The sequence below is a fragment of the Dicentrarchus labrax genome, unplaced genomic scaffold (genome assembly GCF_905237075.1).
Source record: "Dicentrarchus labrax unplaced genomic scaffold, dlabrax2021, whole genome shotgun sequence".
Taxonomy (NCBI): Eukaryota; Metazoa; Chordata; class Actinopteri; family Moronidae; genus Dicentrarchus; species Dicentrarchus labrax.
In genome coordinates, this window is record NW_026136724.1 from 436874 (window position 1) to 455897 (window position 19024).

Here is a 19024-nt window from a genome sequence, read left to right on the forward strand (position 1 = left end):
TATCTTTATAAATGCTAATACATTATTCATTTCTGTTCAACTCACACAACACGACCTGTATATAGTTGGCCATTATATAGAAACATATAAATATATGTTTATATATATCTATATAGTACGTGAACACATCACGGTCCATGATAACAGACTGAGCTGAATCAAACATCAGTAAAAGAGGATTTCACTCACAATACTTTCACTGTTCACAATACTTTTAACGCCGAATTGATCATAATCCCACAACAATTATCAATATATAAAATAAATAAAATAAACAACGTGTATCATTAATAACCCGGAGTAAAGTTTAAACGTTAGCTTCCTTCAGTGAACTCTGGTGGAGCGAACCGCCGCTAACGAACAACAGCGGACCGAGAGTCCGTGAACGCACCTTCACACCTTTATTGTGTTTATTTATTATTTATTTACTTTATTTACTTTATTATAATCACAAACTTTACACTTTACTCCTTTAATGACGTTTCAATCTCTTTAAATTAACTCAGACTCACCGGAAGCTTTCTTCTCCAGCACCATGTTTGTTGTCTCACTTCCGGTCTACGGCAGCCGCGGAGGTTCTTGCCAAATCAGACGAAGCGCGAATAGCTTCATCCCAGCTGTGTTTATTCATTATTGATTTTAATGGTTAAAAAAACTTTATTATTATTTTTATTCCTCCATAAACACTGAATCACTGTGTTACTGAGGTTTTCTTTACTACGGAAAGCCACAGGGGATCGTAACAGAAACGCGTTTCTCTCTGTCGCCACCTGGTGGACAGAAACACACATTAAATAATTATAATATAATATAATATAATATAATAATAATAATATAATAATATAATATAATAATATAATATAATATAATAATAATAATATAATAATAATAATATAATAATATAATATATTAATAATAATATAATAATTATAATATAATATAATAATAATAATATAATAATAATAATATAATATAATAATAATAATATAATGTAATAATAATATAATAATATAATGTAATAATTATAATATAATATAAAATAATAAAAATAATATAATAATAATATAATATAATAATAAAATAATACAAATAATATAATAATTATATAATATAATAATAATAATAATAAAAATAATATAATAATAATAATATGATAAAAATAATATAATAATAATATAATATTAATAATAAAATAATAAAGCTGGTACAGAAGCTGCTTGAGATGTTTTGTTGTTGTTGTTGTACGTTGGTCCCTGCTGTAGAGTCTGACTTTAATGAATTATTTAGTTATTGAAAGACTTTAAAGTTCACTCAGCTCCACAGCCCCCCCCCACACACAGAAAACAAACGCACCCCGCTGTCACAGTAAAATTGTTTATTTAAATCTCAAAACTTTATTCGCTCAGTCATTAACAAATAATTTAATGCAGTTTGTACAAAGCCAGAGAGTCGACGGTGGAAATACTCGACTACATGATGGAAACACTAAACAATGAAGAAGAAAACATGAAATATAACAACAACCATTAGTGTTTAAAAATATCTCTCACCTCCTCAACATTTACACACTTTTACTACACACTCCTTGGTAGAAAATATACTTTTAAACCCTTTTACAAACATATTTTATCTCTTTATCGCACTGATTTCTCTCCTGATTGAACACTCGCTGTTCGGGGGGAATCAAAGCAACCTGTGGAGCTTTATCGGAGCTTAATAATCCTAAATAATCCTCTGTAAGTCGATTCATTCTCATGAAGGTTGGTTTGTTGTGAAATGTTTGAACTCATTCAGTCGCTGAGGGAACCAAGAAGCTGCAGGAGGGAGTGAAACAGTGAAACATTCAGGAACTCTAATCTGCAGCTACGGCACTATTAGAGTGTGAGCGAGTGTCACACACACACACACAGACACACACACAGACACACACACAGACACACACAGACACACACAGACACACACACACACAGACAGACACACACAGACACACACAGACACACACACAGACACACACACAGACACACACACACACACACACACACACACACACACACACACACACACACACACACACACAGACAGACAGACAGACACACACTTGCATAGATCCAGGTAGTGTAATCAGGTAAGGCAGCACGGTGACTTTAAGTGATTTTAACCTCCACCACAGACTCTTATTTTGAAATGCCACATTTGTCTTGTTACTAAAAATGAAGGTAAATAAAGTGACTCTTATTCTGAAATGTCCCCTCTGACTCTGAGCGGTCACACCTGCGATGAGGTCACACTGAAATGATACAGGTGAGCTGGATCGTCCAATCAGAGACGAGACAGAAAAAGAAGTTGTGATATGTTCTGAGACGATGTGTTCAAGGTCATCACGTATAATCCTCCGTCCTGGCTGTCTCCATCTGTGATGATGAGGTCGACTAACGTTCTCACACACACACACACACACACACACACACTAGGGGTCTACGAAGGACACCATGATGTATCTGGTCCCTCTGGTGGTGGGCAGACCCTCGTGGTAGTGCGTCAGGCGGCCAGGGTGCATGAAGGACCAGCCCTTCTTAGGAGACTCCACCTTACAGTCGTAACGCAGGAACCTGCAGCCCCCACCCTGACACACACACACACACACACACACACACACACACACACACACACACACACACACACACACACACACACACACACACAGAGGTAAACAGGGTTTCTAGGACATTTCCAGGTATTTTCTTGACTGTGAGTCTGAGTGTGTGAGTGTGTGAGTGTGTGTGTGTGTGTGTGTGTGTGTGTGTGTGTGTGTGTGAGTGTGAGTGTGAGTGTGTGTGTGTGTGTGTGTGTGTGTGTGTGTGTACCTCGTAGTCGTCGCCCTTGCTGTTCAGGGCGATGTTGATGGTGAAGGTGGAGGAGTCGTGATGCGGTCGCAGAGACGGCTGCTCGTCGGGACGATAACGAACCACAAAGTTCATGATGGCCTGAGCCTGCACACACACACAGACACACACACAAGACACACAGACACACAGACACACACACACACACACACACACAATATATATGAATATGATGTAAACTCAGTGACTTCCATCTCTACCAACTTAAGAAGTGTTCTATATTAAAAATAAAGTCTTCCTTCAGTTCAAGTTGAACTCTGTATGTAAATATGTTGTATGTAGATTTGGAGTTGTAACCAAAGTAATTTCCCCCTGTAAGTATTTCTGATTCTCATTATTTCAGAGGACCTGAAGGCACCGTTTTATCTGGTGGCACTAAAGTGTCGGCGCGGTGTCGGTTCGGTACCTTGGGGAAATATCCGGGGTAGAGTTTCTCGGTGACGGGGACGATGTACTCCTTTAGGAACTTGAGCCACTCCTTCTCAAAGCCGATCTGAGTCATGTGGATGTCCACAGTCGGGACGTTCTCATAACCACCGGCCAGACGCTCGTCCTGAACGCAGAGAGACAGACAGATCAATACTCACTGCATACAGACAGACATATCAATACTCACTGCAGACAGACAGACAGACAGGAAGACAGACAGAAGGGTTACCTTGTGAGAGCCTCCAGACCATTCACCGTTGTGCTCCATGGTCTCCACCAGGTGATCACACATCTTCTCTGAGAAGGCTGGGAACCAGTACACATCTGGACAGGGCTGAGACACACACTTCAGATCAGTATTGGCTCATTATCGGCTCATTATTGGTTCAGTATTGGTTCATTATCGGTGAGGTATAGATCAGAACTCTGAGCTCAATAAAACAGTTTGATACCTGCTGCACAAAGTTCTTCTCGTCTTCAAAGATCCTGGAGTAGTTCTCATTCACATACTTCTCCTTCCAGTCCTGCAAACACACACACACACACACTCGTTCAGCCAGTGTGTCCACAGTGTGTGTGTGTGTGTGTGTGTGTGTGTGTGTGTGTGTCTCTGACCACAGGGTTATCGAAGATCTGCCACATGTCGGGGTGCAGTCTGGATGTGTTGAAGTTGGACGACGCCACCAGACGACCAAACTCATCGCGGTTGGACACAAACATGAAGACTCCCTGTGGACACACACAGACAGACAGAGACACAGACACACAGACAGACAGACAGACACACAGACCAGCTTTAATAAAGAGGTATTGATGATATTGTTGGACAATCTAACGTGCGGTTGTAGGCAGTGTGAACCTGTTGTAGGTGTGAGGTGTTACCTGGTCTCTGATGGTCCTGCAGAAGACCATGTCAGGGTCCATCTCCTGGTCCACGTACAGGCTCACCTGGGACAGTTTGGACCGCAGCACGCTGCCTTTGATCAGGTAGGCCTGAGTGATGTACGGCACGTTCCACAGTCCGCTGCACACACACACACACACACACACACACACACACACACACACACACACACACACAGTTAGACATTAACCACCTCACCTGTGCTGTGACACGGACTGTGTGTGTGTGTGTGCGTGTGTGTGTGTGTGTGTGTGTGTGTGTGTGTGTGTGTGTGTGTGTGTGTGTGTGTGTGTGTGTGTGCTCACATCCTCTTTGCCTGGACGATCTCGATGTAGTCTTCAGATCTGGAGTAGTATCCTTCAGGACTCAGAGCGCCCCAGAAGTTACTCCACAGTTTCCCGTGTCGGGACAACATTGGAGCTATAACTGACCTGAGGGAGGACATTAAAAACAACAAACAAACAAAAAGAAAACTTAAAACACATTAATTCCTCTCAGTAAGAGGAAGCTTTAATTTGAGGGTATTTACATCCAAATCAGGTGAACCGTGTAGGAATAACAACAGTTTGTATATGTTTTTTAAGGGACCAAAGGTAATGGGACAAATTAACAATCATAAATCAAACTTTCACGTTTTAATACTTGGTTGCAAATCCTTTGCAGTCAATTACCGCCTGAAGTCTGGAACACACAGACATCACCAGACGCTGGCTTTCATCCCTGGTGATGCTCTGCCAGGCCTCTGCTGCGACTGTCTTCAGTTCCTGCTTGTTCTTGGGGCATTTTCCCTTCAGTTTTGTCTTCAGCAAGTGAAATGCATGCTCAATCGGATTCAGGTCAGGTGATTGACTTGGCCATTGCATAACATTCCACTTCTTTGCCTTAAAAAACTCTTTGGTTGCTTTCGCAGTATGCTTCGGGTCATTGTCCATCTGCACTGTGAAGTGCCGTCCAATGAGTTCTGAAGCATTTGGCTGAATATGAGCAGATAATATTGCCCGAAACACTTCTGAATTCATCCTGCTGCTTTTGTCAGCAGTCACATCATCAATAAATACAAGGGAACCAGTTCCATTGGCAGCCATACATGCCCATGACACTACCACCACCATGCTTCACTGATGAGGTGGTATGCTTTGGATCCTTTCCTTCTCCATACTCTTCTCTTCCCATTGATCGTTGTCTCATCTGTCCATAGGATGTTGTTCCAGAACTGTGAAGGCTTTTTTAGATGATGTTTGGCAAACTCTAATCTGGCCTTCCTGTTTTTGAGGCTCACCAATGGTTTACATCTTGTGGTGAACTGTATTGTACTGTACTGTATTCACTCTGGTGAAGTCTTCTCTTGATTGTTGACTTTGACACATATACACCTACCTCCTGGAGAGTGTTCTTGATCTGGCCAACTGTTGTGAAGGGTGTTTTCTTCACCAGGGAAAGAATTCTTCGGTCATCCACCACAGTTGTTTTCCGTGGTCTTCCGGGTCTTTTGGTGTTGCTGAGCTCACTCGCTTCTTTCTTTTTAAGAATGTTCCAAACTGTTGATCTGGCCACACCTAATGTTTTTGCTATCTCTCTGATGGGTTTGTTTTGATTTTTCAGCTTAATGATGGCTTGCTTCACTGATAGTGACAGCTCTTTGGATCTCATGTTGAGAGTTGACAGCAACAGATTCCATATGCAAATAGCACACTTGAAATGAACTCTGCAGTTAAAGCACATCTTCTTCGTTTCAATTCAAATCCATTGTGGTGGTGTATAGAGCCAAAAAGATTAGAATTGTGTCGATGTCCCAATATTTATGGACCTGACTGTAGAAGCTGTGGAGGGTATTAGTCGGGGCTATAGGGTATATAGAAGCTGTGGAGGGTATTAGTCGGGGCTATAGGGTATATAGTGTGTGTGTGTCCGTACTTGTTTTCCTCGATCAGTATCCTCAGTGTGTCGACGTTGGTCAGGGCCACGTCGGAGTCGATGCTGAAGTAGTAATCACACTGTGGATCCTTCTTACAGGCCTCGCTGCACACACACACACACACACACACACACACACACATTAATATCTATATATACACACACTGTTGAATCACAATCATTTGCCCTGTCTAACAGCAGCGAGTGCTCCAGGCAACAATCAGACCTTAATGGTGGTTTATTATCGTAGACCTATAAATAAACTCTGGACAGGAACAGCTGGAATTATTTGGTTCCGCCTCATTTTAACTTTAAATGGATTTAGTTTAGTCGTATGTTGAAGTTTGTAGGTTCAATTATTTGTTAGCTGAAGCCGTACAGCTGTAGAGACAGGAGTTAGTAGTAGTACGTTGAATTCAACCTGTGTTGAAAACAGGACGGAAACAATTATTTATTGATTACATCAAACACTACAGATAGTCGTCCATCAGACCTCCAGGTTCTCTGCTGATCATCAGTTCACACCTGAGGAGCTGAAACCGTCATAATATTCATCTGGAACATCTCCACTCACACAGCCATGTTTCTGGCCTTGTTCTCCTTCAGGTTCTCCTCGGGTCCGACCAGCAGGGCGTCGGGGAACAGCGCTCTGTAACGCTCCCAGAACTTCTGGATGTGGCGCTCGTGGTACACAACCTGGACCACAGACAGACGTCAACAGATCAGGACAGGACAGAGGAGATCAGAGGAGATCAGATCAGATCAGATCAGAATACGTGTGTTCTGTTTGGGTCCTACGTTGTTGTGGATGAAGAGGCGGATCCTCTCTGGCGGGTAGTTGAGGGTCGTCAGTCGGTCCAAGAACTCCTCCATGAAGGGTGTGGCGTGTTCGATGAACACAGCGACGTACACCAGAGGCATCTCCTCGTCCTGAACACACGCACACACATTTTAAACACCGTGACGAGATAAAACAACAGTGATGAGCTGAGCGCCGTCAGGCCGCCGTACGTACGGGAGCGTCGTTCAACAGCAGCAGGTCGTCATCGCAGATCCCACAGCCGTTCTCAAAGGTCCACGCCGTCGGTACGTAGTTACCCAGGTAGTTCAGCTGCAGCTGCACACACACACACACACACACACACACACACACACTGTGACCTCACTGACAGTAGTATAAGTGTGTTAAAGCTGCAGTGTCTCTAACAGCCAGCAGGGGGCAGCTCCACTCTCATAGTATTGAGTCTTATGGAGATTAATGAGCTCAGTAAACAGTTTCCTGATGAGTTTCTGGTCTCAGTCTCTAGTTTCAGTCTTCTTCCATACAGCATGATGTTCATTTAGTAACTGATGCTCTCATTTAGAGTAAAACAGACCATAAAGCAGGGTATGCTTTAGGGCGGGGCTACCTTGTGATTGACAGCTCATTCTCAGTGAGTCCGTCCAGCTCAACGCACCGAAAATACACAAAAACATTGTGATGGTCTTCATGAGTTTTGCAGCCACCGTAGTTTCTCTTTTTCAATGTGAAATCAGACTTTTGTGTAAAAATGTGTAGTTGGTAATCCCCAATAGACTATTGAATATAAGAATATATATATTTGTTTACACTTTGTCTCCATTAGCAGTGTAATACATTAGCTGTTAGCAGCTCACACTGAATGCTATGAGTTCACTGCTGAGAGAGTTAAAGCTCTGTCTCTGTCCGCTGTGTGTTCAGCAGCGTGTGAACAAACAGGGACAGCGGTGAGGTTTTTCTGCCACTGTTAGTTATCCAATGAGAGGGTTCCTACGTTGTTGTTGTGTTCAATAACTCTGAGCTGTAATTTAAACCCACAGCATCGTGTCCGCAGACCAAACAGTGAGAGCCTCAGGAGCTGCACACACTGCAGGGAGTTCTGGCCCGAGGGCCGCGATCCGCCGTTACCTTGGTGGGGCCGTTGCCGTGGATGACGACAGGAAGCGTGTCGTAGGCGACGTTCCTCGCTCTGACCTTTGCCCTCTCAAACTTCAGGACGACTTCATCTGTCAGACAGAGACACGTTCAGGTTACGGCTTCATGATCCGGTGAATGAGATTATTGTGACAGAAACTGGGAGCTGATTCAGAACCACAGTCAGTGTGTGTGTGTGTGTGTGTGTGTGTGTGTGTGTGTGTGTGTGTGTGTGTGTGTGTGTGTGTGTGTCTGTGTGTGTGTGTGTGTGTGTGTGTGTGTGTGTGTGTGTGTGTGTGTGTGTGTGTGTGTGTGTGTGTGTGTGTGTCTGTGTGTGTGTCTGTGTGTGTCTGTGTGTGTGTCTCACCAACAGCTCCGTTCAGGTTTTGGAAGATTCGGGAACGGTGATCCAGAGTCATGTTGTACTTGGTCTGAAGACACAAATCAACATCAGCATCATCTGTTTGTTGTTGTTGTTGTTGTTTAAACAGTTAATTAGTTATTAATGGAAGTACTGAGGGTCTCTGGGTCATAATGAGTTAGATTAATGAGTTATTAGTCAGTTAGATTAATGAGTTATTAGTCAGTTAGATTAATGAGTTATTATTCAGTTAGATTAATGAGTTATTAATGAGTTATTAGTCAGTTAGATTAATGAGTTTACCCTCTGTATCTTGTCCAGGTAGATTCTGGTGTAGAAAAGCTGGTCGTCATCGTTGTCTTTGTACTTCCACTGCTGGACGATCGTACTGAGGTCTGAGGCGAAGCCGATGAACCCTGAACAGACAGACAGACAGACAGACAGACAGACAGGTTTTCAGTTCTGTGTCTGACATTGGCATCAAGTTGAAAAGCAGCTGCAGGCTAATGCTAAGCTACACTGTTCGTCTATGAAGTGCTGTGTGTGACGCTCAAGCAGACGATGGCGGAGAGTAAAATCTTAATATTTAATATTAAATAATTTATTTATATTTGTTACATTTTATCTTTATCTTCATGATTATTATATACAAACTTAGACTTATACTTGTCACATGACTTACAGGTAAATAAGAGTTTCTATAAACACAACATTACTTTAAATAAAACTAAATTATCTTCTTATTTCTTTCCACCAAACCAGAGTTGGTGATTGTTGGAAACACTAACAGAGACGCTTTAATCAGTTTGATTCTGTTTCTGTCCACTTTAATGAAGGTAAAATGAGTGTTTGTGTCTCTGGAGTCTGGTGGAGAGTGATAGTGATATTACGGCTGTTTGTGGTTAAACTAAAGGTCTCTCTCTGTAGGGATCCTTTCCATAATGCTGTCAGACACTGACAATAACAACAACATTTCATGGACACGCGTTGACGGCACAGGGATTAACAGCAGTTTACGTTGCCGCTCTCTGACTAACTCAGTGAATGAAGGTGTCCCCACATTACACTATAATAATGATCTGAACCCTGACGGTTGATTTCCTCTTACCTCCGGAGTTGAGGTAGCGTTTCCCAGCATGCACCTCTGGGTATTTGGAGGCCAGCCTCTGGTCGGGCCAGCAGAATCCCTCGGCTGAGAAAACCACTCTGTGACCCAGACGGGAAAACTTGGACAGCAGCTCCTCCGGACCGGATGCGAAGATCACGTCGTAGCTGCAGACAGAGACGGGACATGGTTGAGCTCGAGGTCAGTTAGAGTCCACAGAGCGTCCTGAGACTCTGAGTCCTCTCTACTTCCACTCTAACTGATCCCAGGACGTCTTCCTGTCCAGAGGTCTGTCATCAGTGTTACCCGATAATCAATATAAGTATTTGATGACTGATCCTGCACTCGGGGGCGTGTACTAATGCTGCGTCCAATCAAACGCTTTCTCTCTTGCTATTTAGCATTACTTTATGGCTACATTAGCTAGCTACTGTTCGACTGTGTGGCTGGTTATAGAGCTGCTCTATAGTACTCAGTGATTCTGGTGGAACTGGGTCAGGTTTTATGGAGGAAATATTTCCTGGTTTTCCCTCCTTGACGTCCTTTAACTCTGAGATTGAAGCTACTGTTCAGGTGATTCCTATCGCTACCGGCAACCAACCTTTGTTCTGTGTGTGTGTGTGTGTGTGTGTGTGTGTGTGTGTGTGTGTGGGCACAGGTGAGTCAGATTACTTATTGAGGACAGAACAACAAAGAGACAACGAAGAGACAACGAAGAGAACACGAGAACAAAGAGACGAGGAGAAGCACTAAAAAGGGAAAATACAAAGAGAAATGAGGACAGAGTTATATTACACACACACACACACACACACACACACACACACACACACACACACACACACACACAAACACACACACACACACACAAACACACAAAAGAATGTACAGCCTTAAACTGGTTTCATTCCTATTTGTCTAATGGAGTCTTTAATGTCTGCATTAATAATCATGTTTCCCCCGCTGTGTGGTGTCCCTCAGGGGTCGGTTCTTGGTCCGGTTCTGTCCTAATGCTCCTCTGGGTCATTAGTTCAGTCACGTTATGTGGATGATACACAGATCACTTTGGAAACCCAATAATCGAATCAACGTCCTCCCATGAGTGTTTAACGCCACCAAAGACGGATGTCTCTTATTTTCTCCACTTAAATCAAAAAGAAATCATTTTATTTGGCCCTGATAACTTGTCACTGCAGTTGATCAGTTTATTGGACCACTACGCACTAATATCAAACCCACTGCTCAGAATCTGGGTATCATCTTCGACCAGCATATGACATTTGACCTTTATGTCACAAAACTTGTCCAGTCCTGTTTCCTGCAGCTACGAAATATAGCAAAAATCAAAAGATTCCTGTCCTCCAGTGATCTGGAACAATTAATTCACAGCTTCATTTTCTCCTGTCTAGATTACTCTAACTCTCTCTACACGTGCCTCAGTCAGGCTTCCTTAAACCGATTACAGTTAGTCCAAAATGCAGCCGCCAGACTTTTAACCAGAACCAGCCGTTGGTCCCACATTACTCCTGTCCTTGCAGCCCTTCATTGGCTTCCTGTAAAATTCAGAATCAATAATAAGATCTTTCTGATTACATATAAGACACTTTATGACCTTGTTCCCAGTTACATTTCAGATCTCCTTGTTCCTCATTCCACTCCTCGGCCACTCCGCTCCTCAAATCTCTGCCTTTTATCTGTTCCACAACGGTAAAACTAAAGGTGACCTTTGCTGTTTTAGCTCCAACATTGTGGAACAGTCTTCCCCAATCACTCAGATTCACTGAATCTGTGGACTGTTTTAATCCTCTACAGGCCTTTTATAGATCTCCCTGTTTGTTTTGTCTTCTGTCGTGTCTCTTTTAATTTATCCCTTCCTCTTGTTCTATCTTCCTTTGTTGGTTTTTACATGCTCCATATGTTTGTGCTTGTGTGTGTAATGTTTTATTTGTTGTTTGGAAAGCACTTTGGATCTCTGTGTCAAAAAGGTGCTATATAAATAAAGTTTTACTTACTTACTTACTTACTTACACACACACACACACACACACACACACACACACACACACACACACACACACACACACACACAAAAAAACACACAAACACACAGACAGGTGGGTGTTACCTGTCCACAAACATGACGACCATGTCCTTCTTGTCAGAGTGTTTGAGCAGTTCCTTCTTCAACCATCTGACCTTCTGACCTCCGCCCACCGTCCGAGCCACGTCACCCCCCTTCCAGTCCTCCCCCAGACCCAGGACCTGCGCGCACACACACACACACACACACACACACACACACACACACACACACATCATCATCATCATCATCAGGTTGATTCCTCCAGTTCTCACCTGAAGCCACACGAACTAAGTGCAGTGTGAACGAGCTAACACACGAGCCAACGTTAACAGTCTGCAGATATCACACTGAACAAACAAACAAACAAACAAACAAACAAACAAACAAACAAACAAACCTGCACGTGAAGATAATATAAATAAATATCTGCTTTATTATTTTCCTGTTTCTCTGTTGTTGACTACATTTCCCATCAGCCCTGTCGGTCGGACCCACACTCACCCTGACGGTGTAGTTGAACTCTCGGGCCGTCCTCATGAAGCGGGTGAAGCCGTCGGTCTCCTCGGTTGCCGCGGTGATCACCAGCAGATTTTCTGCACACACACACACACAGACGAGGCGATCAGATAGCTAATCAATAACTGAATCCACAGGAAGCTGATCAGATAGCTAATCAATAACTGAATCCACAGGAAGCTGATCAGATAGCTAATCAATAACTGAATCCACAGGAAGCTGATCAGATAGCTAATCAATAACTGAATCCACAGGAAGCTGATCAGATCAATGACTTAAAAACTAAAAACTTTATACATTTTTATTTAAAATGTTTTGTAGTTAATAAGAGAAGTAATAGAGTAAAAGTATAAAGTATCATTAAATGGAAATACTCGATTACTACAACCCTCCAGGAGACTGACATTAACTCTCCCTCTCTCCCTGCCTCCCTCCCTCCCTCCCTCCCTCTCCTCTCCCTCTCCCTCTCTCTTCTCCCTCCCTCCCTCCCTCTCCTCCCCCCCCCTCCCTCCCTCTCTCCCTCCCTCCATCCAACCCAGCCTCTCTCTCTCCCCCCCTCTCTCTCTCTTTCCCTCTCTCCCTCTCTCCCTCCCTCCAGGCTGTCGAGGAATTTGGTGGGAGTGAAATTCCCTCAGAAATACCTCCGAGAGGTTAGCGAGGTGAGGAGCAGTTGAAGGGGATGAAGGGGGAGGCAGAAGGAGAGAGAGAGAGAGAGAGAGAGAGAGAGAGAGTGTGTATGGTGACAAAAGCCTCCTTGTGCTCGGTTTCTGCAGGTTTCCTTCAGTCACTAACGTGTGTGTGTGATAAAGAACACACTCATTGATCACTGATTACTGATCGCTGGATCAATATCTGAGAGCTGTGATGTAGCAACATGATGTAGATTAGCTGTAACGATGTAACAACACTCAACGTTGGATATTCGATACATGATTTTATTTGGATTGATCACAATGTGGATTGTTCCCACGTGGCTGTGAGTTTGTATACCATATAGTAAATAAAGGTATTGATTGTTGTACAGTAGCAGCGTCTGGAAGGATCAGATATTATGGGATATATTAGAGTTTAGGATCAATGTGAGGAAGTATCTGTAGTTACTTTCTGTTCAGTAGTGAAGATACAGGACAACTGTTTAGTGTCAGAGAGCGAACCCCCGCCAAACACACACACACACACACACACACACACACACACACACACACACACACAGCTGTCCACACAGACACACACACACAGACACAGACACAGACACACACACACACACACACACAGTAAATACACACAGCTGTCCCCACACACACACACACACACACACACACACACACACACACACACACACACACACACACACACACAGACACACACACACACACACACGCACACACGCACACACACACGCACACACACACACACAGTAAATACACACACACACACACACACACACACACACAGTAAACACACACAGCTGTCCACACGCCCACACCCACACACACACACACACACACACACACACATAAACACACACACACACACACACACACACACACACAGTAAACATGATGTACTAACAGGAAATGATGCTGTTGTCCCACTGGAAATAAAAGTGTATTTATTTATTTATTTATAGTTTTTCCTGTTGATTATTTATTGATGTTATATTTTATTGTTATGAGCTGTGTGAGCAGTGGGGATGCTCACTGTGTGGACGCTGTTTGACTCTAAAGTATCGCACTGAATGAACCACTGATGGTAAACACACACACATTATATTATTATATATATTATATTATATATATAATATATATATATATATATATTAATTATATGAATATATTATATTATATGTATTTAAGATCAGCTTTAAACTCTGGAAACTATATGAGGAGTGGAAGTGGAACAGGACACTTAAACACACAGTATGTACATTGATGACAGACTGCAGTACAGATGTGGGCAGTGATTCAGAGTCTGGAAAGTTCCCTGAGCTCTACCTCTGAACATGTGTCAGGGACTTCAAAGACCACAATGCACCAGACTACGGCTGCAAAATGAAGGATTTAACTGCAGCAAACACAGAAAACGTGATTAACACTGACTCCTTCTAACATAAATGAGTTTGTGTTAATGAAGGGGAGCACTACAATCCTCCGGCCGGATATCAGTTTATTATTCCTCACAAAGTTAGCACAGAAAATCAATTCAAATATTGATTATCAGCTGATCACTTTAGTGGAATATGTGCTGGACAGAGGCAGTTTAAAGACTTATTCACTTTGTTAACACCTTTAACGTTTTAAAAGAGCCCATTTTTAAACAATTAAACGTTAATAGAGAATATAAATTACACAATAATGAAAATAAACAGTCTTGAATTCTTGCTAATTAGCCTCCGGGCTGAAAGTTAGGTAAAGTTACAGTTAAAACTAGTTAAACTTTATAAACTCCAAACAACCACTGCTTATTAGTTAATATATGCAGCTTTCAGGTTAGTTACTGAGATTTAAATGTGAGTTAATCAGCAACAGTTAGCGAAGAGAGAGAGACCCAGAGCCAGGCAGCTCCAGCGGGTCAGGGTGGTCCGCCTGGCCGGGCAGGGGACCCTCCGGAGCGGCCTTACCTGCAGAGAGCCTCCGCTGTTCGGCAGACACGGAGCTCTGGAGGACGGCGAGAGCCAACAGGCAGAGAAGACGACATGAAAACATGGCTGCTGTATAAAATAACCCCCGTTCACGGCTCTGTTCTGACGGTGAACTCCTCTCTTTCTCCTCTCTTTCTCCTCTCTTCACTCCATCAGCTCTCCGCTCTCAAAGCTCGCTTCAAATCTCGCGATATCTTCCGCTCCAACAGATGTCAACAAGCCAGGGAAAAAAACTCCGCCCGCCCGTTCCGTCGGACTGTCAGCCAATCAGAAGCCAGAGAGTTTGATTGACGGGTGACACTGAGCAATCAGCGCGCCGGAGCGGCTCCGCAGCAGCCAATCAGAGGAGGACAGATGGAAAGGAGAGGGTTTCGGAGGTTTTTCTGCAGAAAGTTCGTGAAAGATGGAGAAAGTGAATCTTTGCCACGTCTGATGCATTCCTGAGAGAGAGAGAGAGAGACATAGGGACAGCATGGAGGGAGCGGGAGAGAGAGAGAGAGAGAGAGAGAGGGGGCGGAGCTGATGGACATTTCTTTCAATTCTTCATATATTTATATCTTTATATAATCATTATGACTTATTATATATATTATATCACTACTTTAATAATTAGTATTATTATTATTATTATTATTATTATTATTATTATTACAACTACAGAACCACACCGCTATCCAACTGTAACAAATACTGCTCATATTATTTTATTCATATTATTATATGTATCATTATTATTATTATTATTATTATTATTATTATTATTATTATTACATTATTTGAATATAAATGTAATAATCTTTCTTTAAGTTCGAACGAAGATACAAACTTTCATTTGTTTTCTATGATTTTTGATTGTTATTATTATTATTGTTGTTGTTGTTGTTATTTAATATAAATGTAATTATCTTGTTATACTGATCATAGAAAGTAGAATAACAACACATCTTTATAAAAGGAAATATAAAATAAAAACAAATAAATACATTTAAAAAACCCTAACCCACCTTACGTCAGAACAACACGTCCACGGCCCCGCCCCCTGACGCTTGTTGCCATAGTAACGGGACTCCGGCCGCAGACCGAGAGTTTGTCTGCTTTAATCCGGATAAAAACCGCGTTGTTGCGGGTTTAAACATGAGCTAACTGCGGGAGAGAGATGGAGAGACTGCGGTACTTCACTCCCAATGAGGTGGCTGCTCACAACACTGCGGCCGACCTGTGGGTGTCCTTCCTGGGCAAAGTGTGCGACCTGACCCCGCTGATAGAGCAGCACTCCGGTGAGTCACAGCTGCTGCTGGGGGGATGAATTAATAACTAATAACTCAGTTTAATGATTACTTTCTCCATTAATCCAGCAGATACAGACTGGTTTAGAACTCCACCCTACAACACACAAACCTTTTGCACTATTTATATTTAATTTCCTCTTTAGTAGTTTTAGTTTAGGTTTAATTTTTATAGTTTTAGTCAAGTTTAATTTTCTGCTCATATTTTGGACTCCATGTCCTACTTGAACAGCAAATAGTGTATATACTTTAATTTATAGTTCTAGATCTTCTAATATTAATAATATTAACAGTATTTCTACTGTGATATTCTTTGTTTTCTGTTTTTGTGCTGCTTTGCCCTTTTGATGCTGTGTCAACCTGAATTTCTCCTTAGGGGGATAAATAAAGGAATTATCTTATCGTATCTTATCTCATTGATTATGAAACTAGTGAGGCAAAATAAAAATAAAAAAAAGTTTCAGCTGTATATCCTGTATAAACTTATATATATATAATTTATAACAAACTCCTCATATATATGAACTATAATAATAATAAGGTGTGTGTGGTCTGCAGGCGACGCGCTGCTGTTACCCATCCTGGAGTGTGCAGGGAAAGACATCAGCTGCTGGTTCGACCCTGAAACTGAAGACGTGAGCGCTACTCCACCCAACCGACCAATCAGTGAGCAGCTCTGCTCCCGCCTCACCTGTCTGTCCTCTGTCCTCAGGTGCTGAAGTATGTGGATCCGCTGACTAACTGCGTGAGGTACTACACCCCCAGGGGGCGCTTCGTGCACGTTCCCCCCGCCGGCCCTCGCTCCGACTGGGACAGCGACATCGGCCGGCCCTGGTGGAGGGACGAGCGGTTCCAGGTGGGACTGCTGTCCGCCAAAACCAGGTGGATACGAGTCATCAACACGCTGACGTCACAGGAGCAGCAACTGCAGGTGAACTGTCATCACTCACCTGGACGCTAGTAGCTCCGCCCACCGCCCGACCGGTTTATACAACGACTCCCAGATATAAAACATTACTGTGATTGACATTTTAAACACAGTTTAGTCCACCAGGAACTGTTTCACTGAGGGAAAAACAAAATGTTGAAGCTGCTAAGAAGAAGAAGAAGAAGAAGATATACTTTATTGTTCTTTTTTATACACACACACACACAGGCTGAAATACACACTTCATGCACTGTGGACATGCAAGGGGAAGAGAGATGGTGGAGTGATGGTGCTGCAACATTACCAGCGCCCCATGAGCTGGTTTTGGGGTTAGGTTGCCTTGCTCAAGGGCACCTCGGCAGTGCACAGGAGGTGAAACTGGCACCTCTCCAGCTACCACACTCCATATTGTGGCCTGTGGGATTTGAACCGGCGACCCTCCGGTTCCCTACACACTGAGCTAGTTAGAAGTTAAAATTCCCATAACGTTAGCCTGTTCCTTCCTCAGGTGTGTTCGGAGGAGACTCTGGCGGAGATCCTCCAGCGTTACCTGGACTACAACTCCCACGCCTGCAGTTACACCTGGAAACACGGCGGAGCGACTCTGGACATGAGCAGGACGCTCGCAGAGAACGACGTCCTGGACGACGACCTCAAGCTCCAGCAGCTGCGACTGGACCGAGACCTCTTCACCCCCGCCATCCTCCTCCACTACAACGACGACCTCACCGAGGGCTGACCTCTGACCTCTGACCTCAACAGAGATTAGAGATCAGTTTGTCCACATTCAATAAAAAAATACCTTTTAAAATCTCTTCCTCAGTCATATTGTTCCCATAGTTAACAATGGATGCAAAACATAAAAACAATGACGTGTTTATGAAATATTGATAGAGTCTGGAGTTTTAATGGGGTGGAAGGAATAGATTACTTTATTCACATTATTGATTCAAGTATTGGAATATTAGTTTTAAAGCTCCAGTGTGTCACATTAATACAATATTCATATGTATATTTTCATTAGTGTTTAATCACCTTAAAATAAGAATCATTGTGTTTGTTAGCTTAGAGTGAGACGTCTTCATCTACAGAGGGAGCGGGTCCTCTTCTACAGATGTTTCTACAGTAGCCTTTAATACAGAGTCAGAGGTCCTTTAATATAGAGTCAGAGGTCCTTTAATACAGAGTCAGAGGTCCTTTAATACAGAGTCAGAGGTCCTTTAATACAGAGTCAGAGGCCTTAGAGTCAGAGGTCCTTAATATAGAGTCAGAGGTCCTTTAGAGTCAGAGGTCCTTAATACAGAGTCAGAGGTCCTTTAGAGTCAGAGGTCCTTTAATATAGAGTCAGAGGTCCTTTAATATAGAGTCAGAGGTCCTTTAGAGTCAGAGGTCCTTAATATAGAGTCAGAGGTCCTTTAGAGTCAGAGGTCCTTTAATACAGAGTCAGAGGTCCTTTAGAGTCAGAGGTCCTTTAATATAGAGTCAGAGGTCCTTTAATACAGAGTCAGAGGTCCTTTAGAGTCAGAGGTCCTTTAATACAGAGTCAGAGGTCCTTTAATATAGAGTCAGAGGTCCTTTAATATAGAGTCAGAGGTCCTTTAATACAGAGTCAGAGGTCCTTTAATACAGAGTCAGAGGTCCTTTAATACAGAGTCAGAGGTCCTTTAATACAGAGTCAGAGGTCCTTTAATATAGAGTCAGAGGTCCTTTAATACAGAGTCAGAGGTCCTTTAGAGTCAGAGGTCCTTTAATACAGAGTCAGAGGTCCTTTAGAGTCAGAGGTCCTTTAATATAGAGTCAGAGGTCCTCGCCACTGACTTTAGACTAGGTTTTTCCTGGTCTGTGGTGGAATTGTTTTCTGAAACAGCAAAATAGCACCAGGGAACGTTTGCACCGGAACACGCCTCCTCTTTTCGTTGAACCGCCCCCCGGAGCACAAGTTCATTCCCTAATTTAAGGACGTGCATCGGTGGAGGGAAAATTCCAATGTGCGTCGAGTGCAAAATAGGAATTATACAAGC

The 19024-nt window shown here is 42.8% G+C and overlaps 3 protein-coding genes and 1 long non-coding RNA gene across 4 annotated transcripts in view; 2 read left to right on the forward strand and 2 right to left on the reverse strand.

The window, feature by feature from the left end:
* The window catches only part of znhit1 (zinc finger, HIT-type containing 1), a 5880-nt gene extending 5204 nt beyond the window's left edge, over positions 1-676 (reverse strand). The window contains exon 1 of the mRNA XM_051392627.1: positions 513-676. Coding sequence (XP_051248587.1) covers positions 513-537 — 25 coding nt within the window. The 5' untranslated portion in view covers positions 538-676. The remainder of the gene's footprint in view (positions 1-512) is intronic.
* Positions 677-1360: 684 nt separating this feature from the next.
* Positions 1361-14983, reverse strand: plod3 (procollagen-lysine, 2-oxoglutarate 5-dioxygenase 3). The gene is made up of 19 exons (XM_051392529.1): positions 14769-14983; positions 12134-12225; positions 11675-11811; positions 9553-9716; positions 8748-8860; positions 8451-8514; positions 8078-8175; positions 7166-7267; positions 6949-7080; positions 6725-6846; positions 6151-6255; positions 4542-4667; positions 4215-4356; positions 3948-4061; positions 3785-3856; positions 3562-3666; positions 3310-3456; positions 2865-2990; positions 1361-2623 (listed from the first exon to the last, which is right to left on the reverse strand). The coding sequence occupies exons 1-19, from the start codon at positions 14851-14853 to the stop codon at positions 2468-2470; spliced, it is 2202 nt and encodes a 733-aa protein (XP_051248489.1). The 5' UTR covers positions 14854-14983; the 3' UTR covers positions 1361-2467.
* An 837-nt stretch (positions 14984-15820) lies between these two features.
* LOC127358944 (cytochrome b5 domain-containing protein 1) lies at positions 15821-17814 on the forward strand. The gene is made up of 4 exons (XM_051392533.1): positions 15821-16066; positions 16634-16710; positions 16788-17006; positions 17512-17814. The coding sequence occupies exons 1-4, from the start codon at positions 15946-15948 to the stop codon at positions 17740-17742; spliced, it is 648 nt and encodes a 215-aa protein (XP_051248493.1). The 5' UTR covers positions 15821-15945; the 3' UTR covers positions 17743-17814.
* A 214-nt stretch (positions 17815-18028) lies between these two features.
* LOC127358945 (uncharacterized) lies at positions 18029-18767 on the forward strand. Its single transcript, XR_007882568.1, has 3 exons — positions 18029-18218; positions 18414-18574; positions 18746-18767. It is a non-coding gene; the product is annotated as an uncharacterized LOC127358945 (long non-coding RNA).
* The last annotated feature ends 257 nt before the right edge of the window (positions 18768-19024 follow it).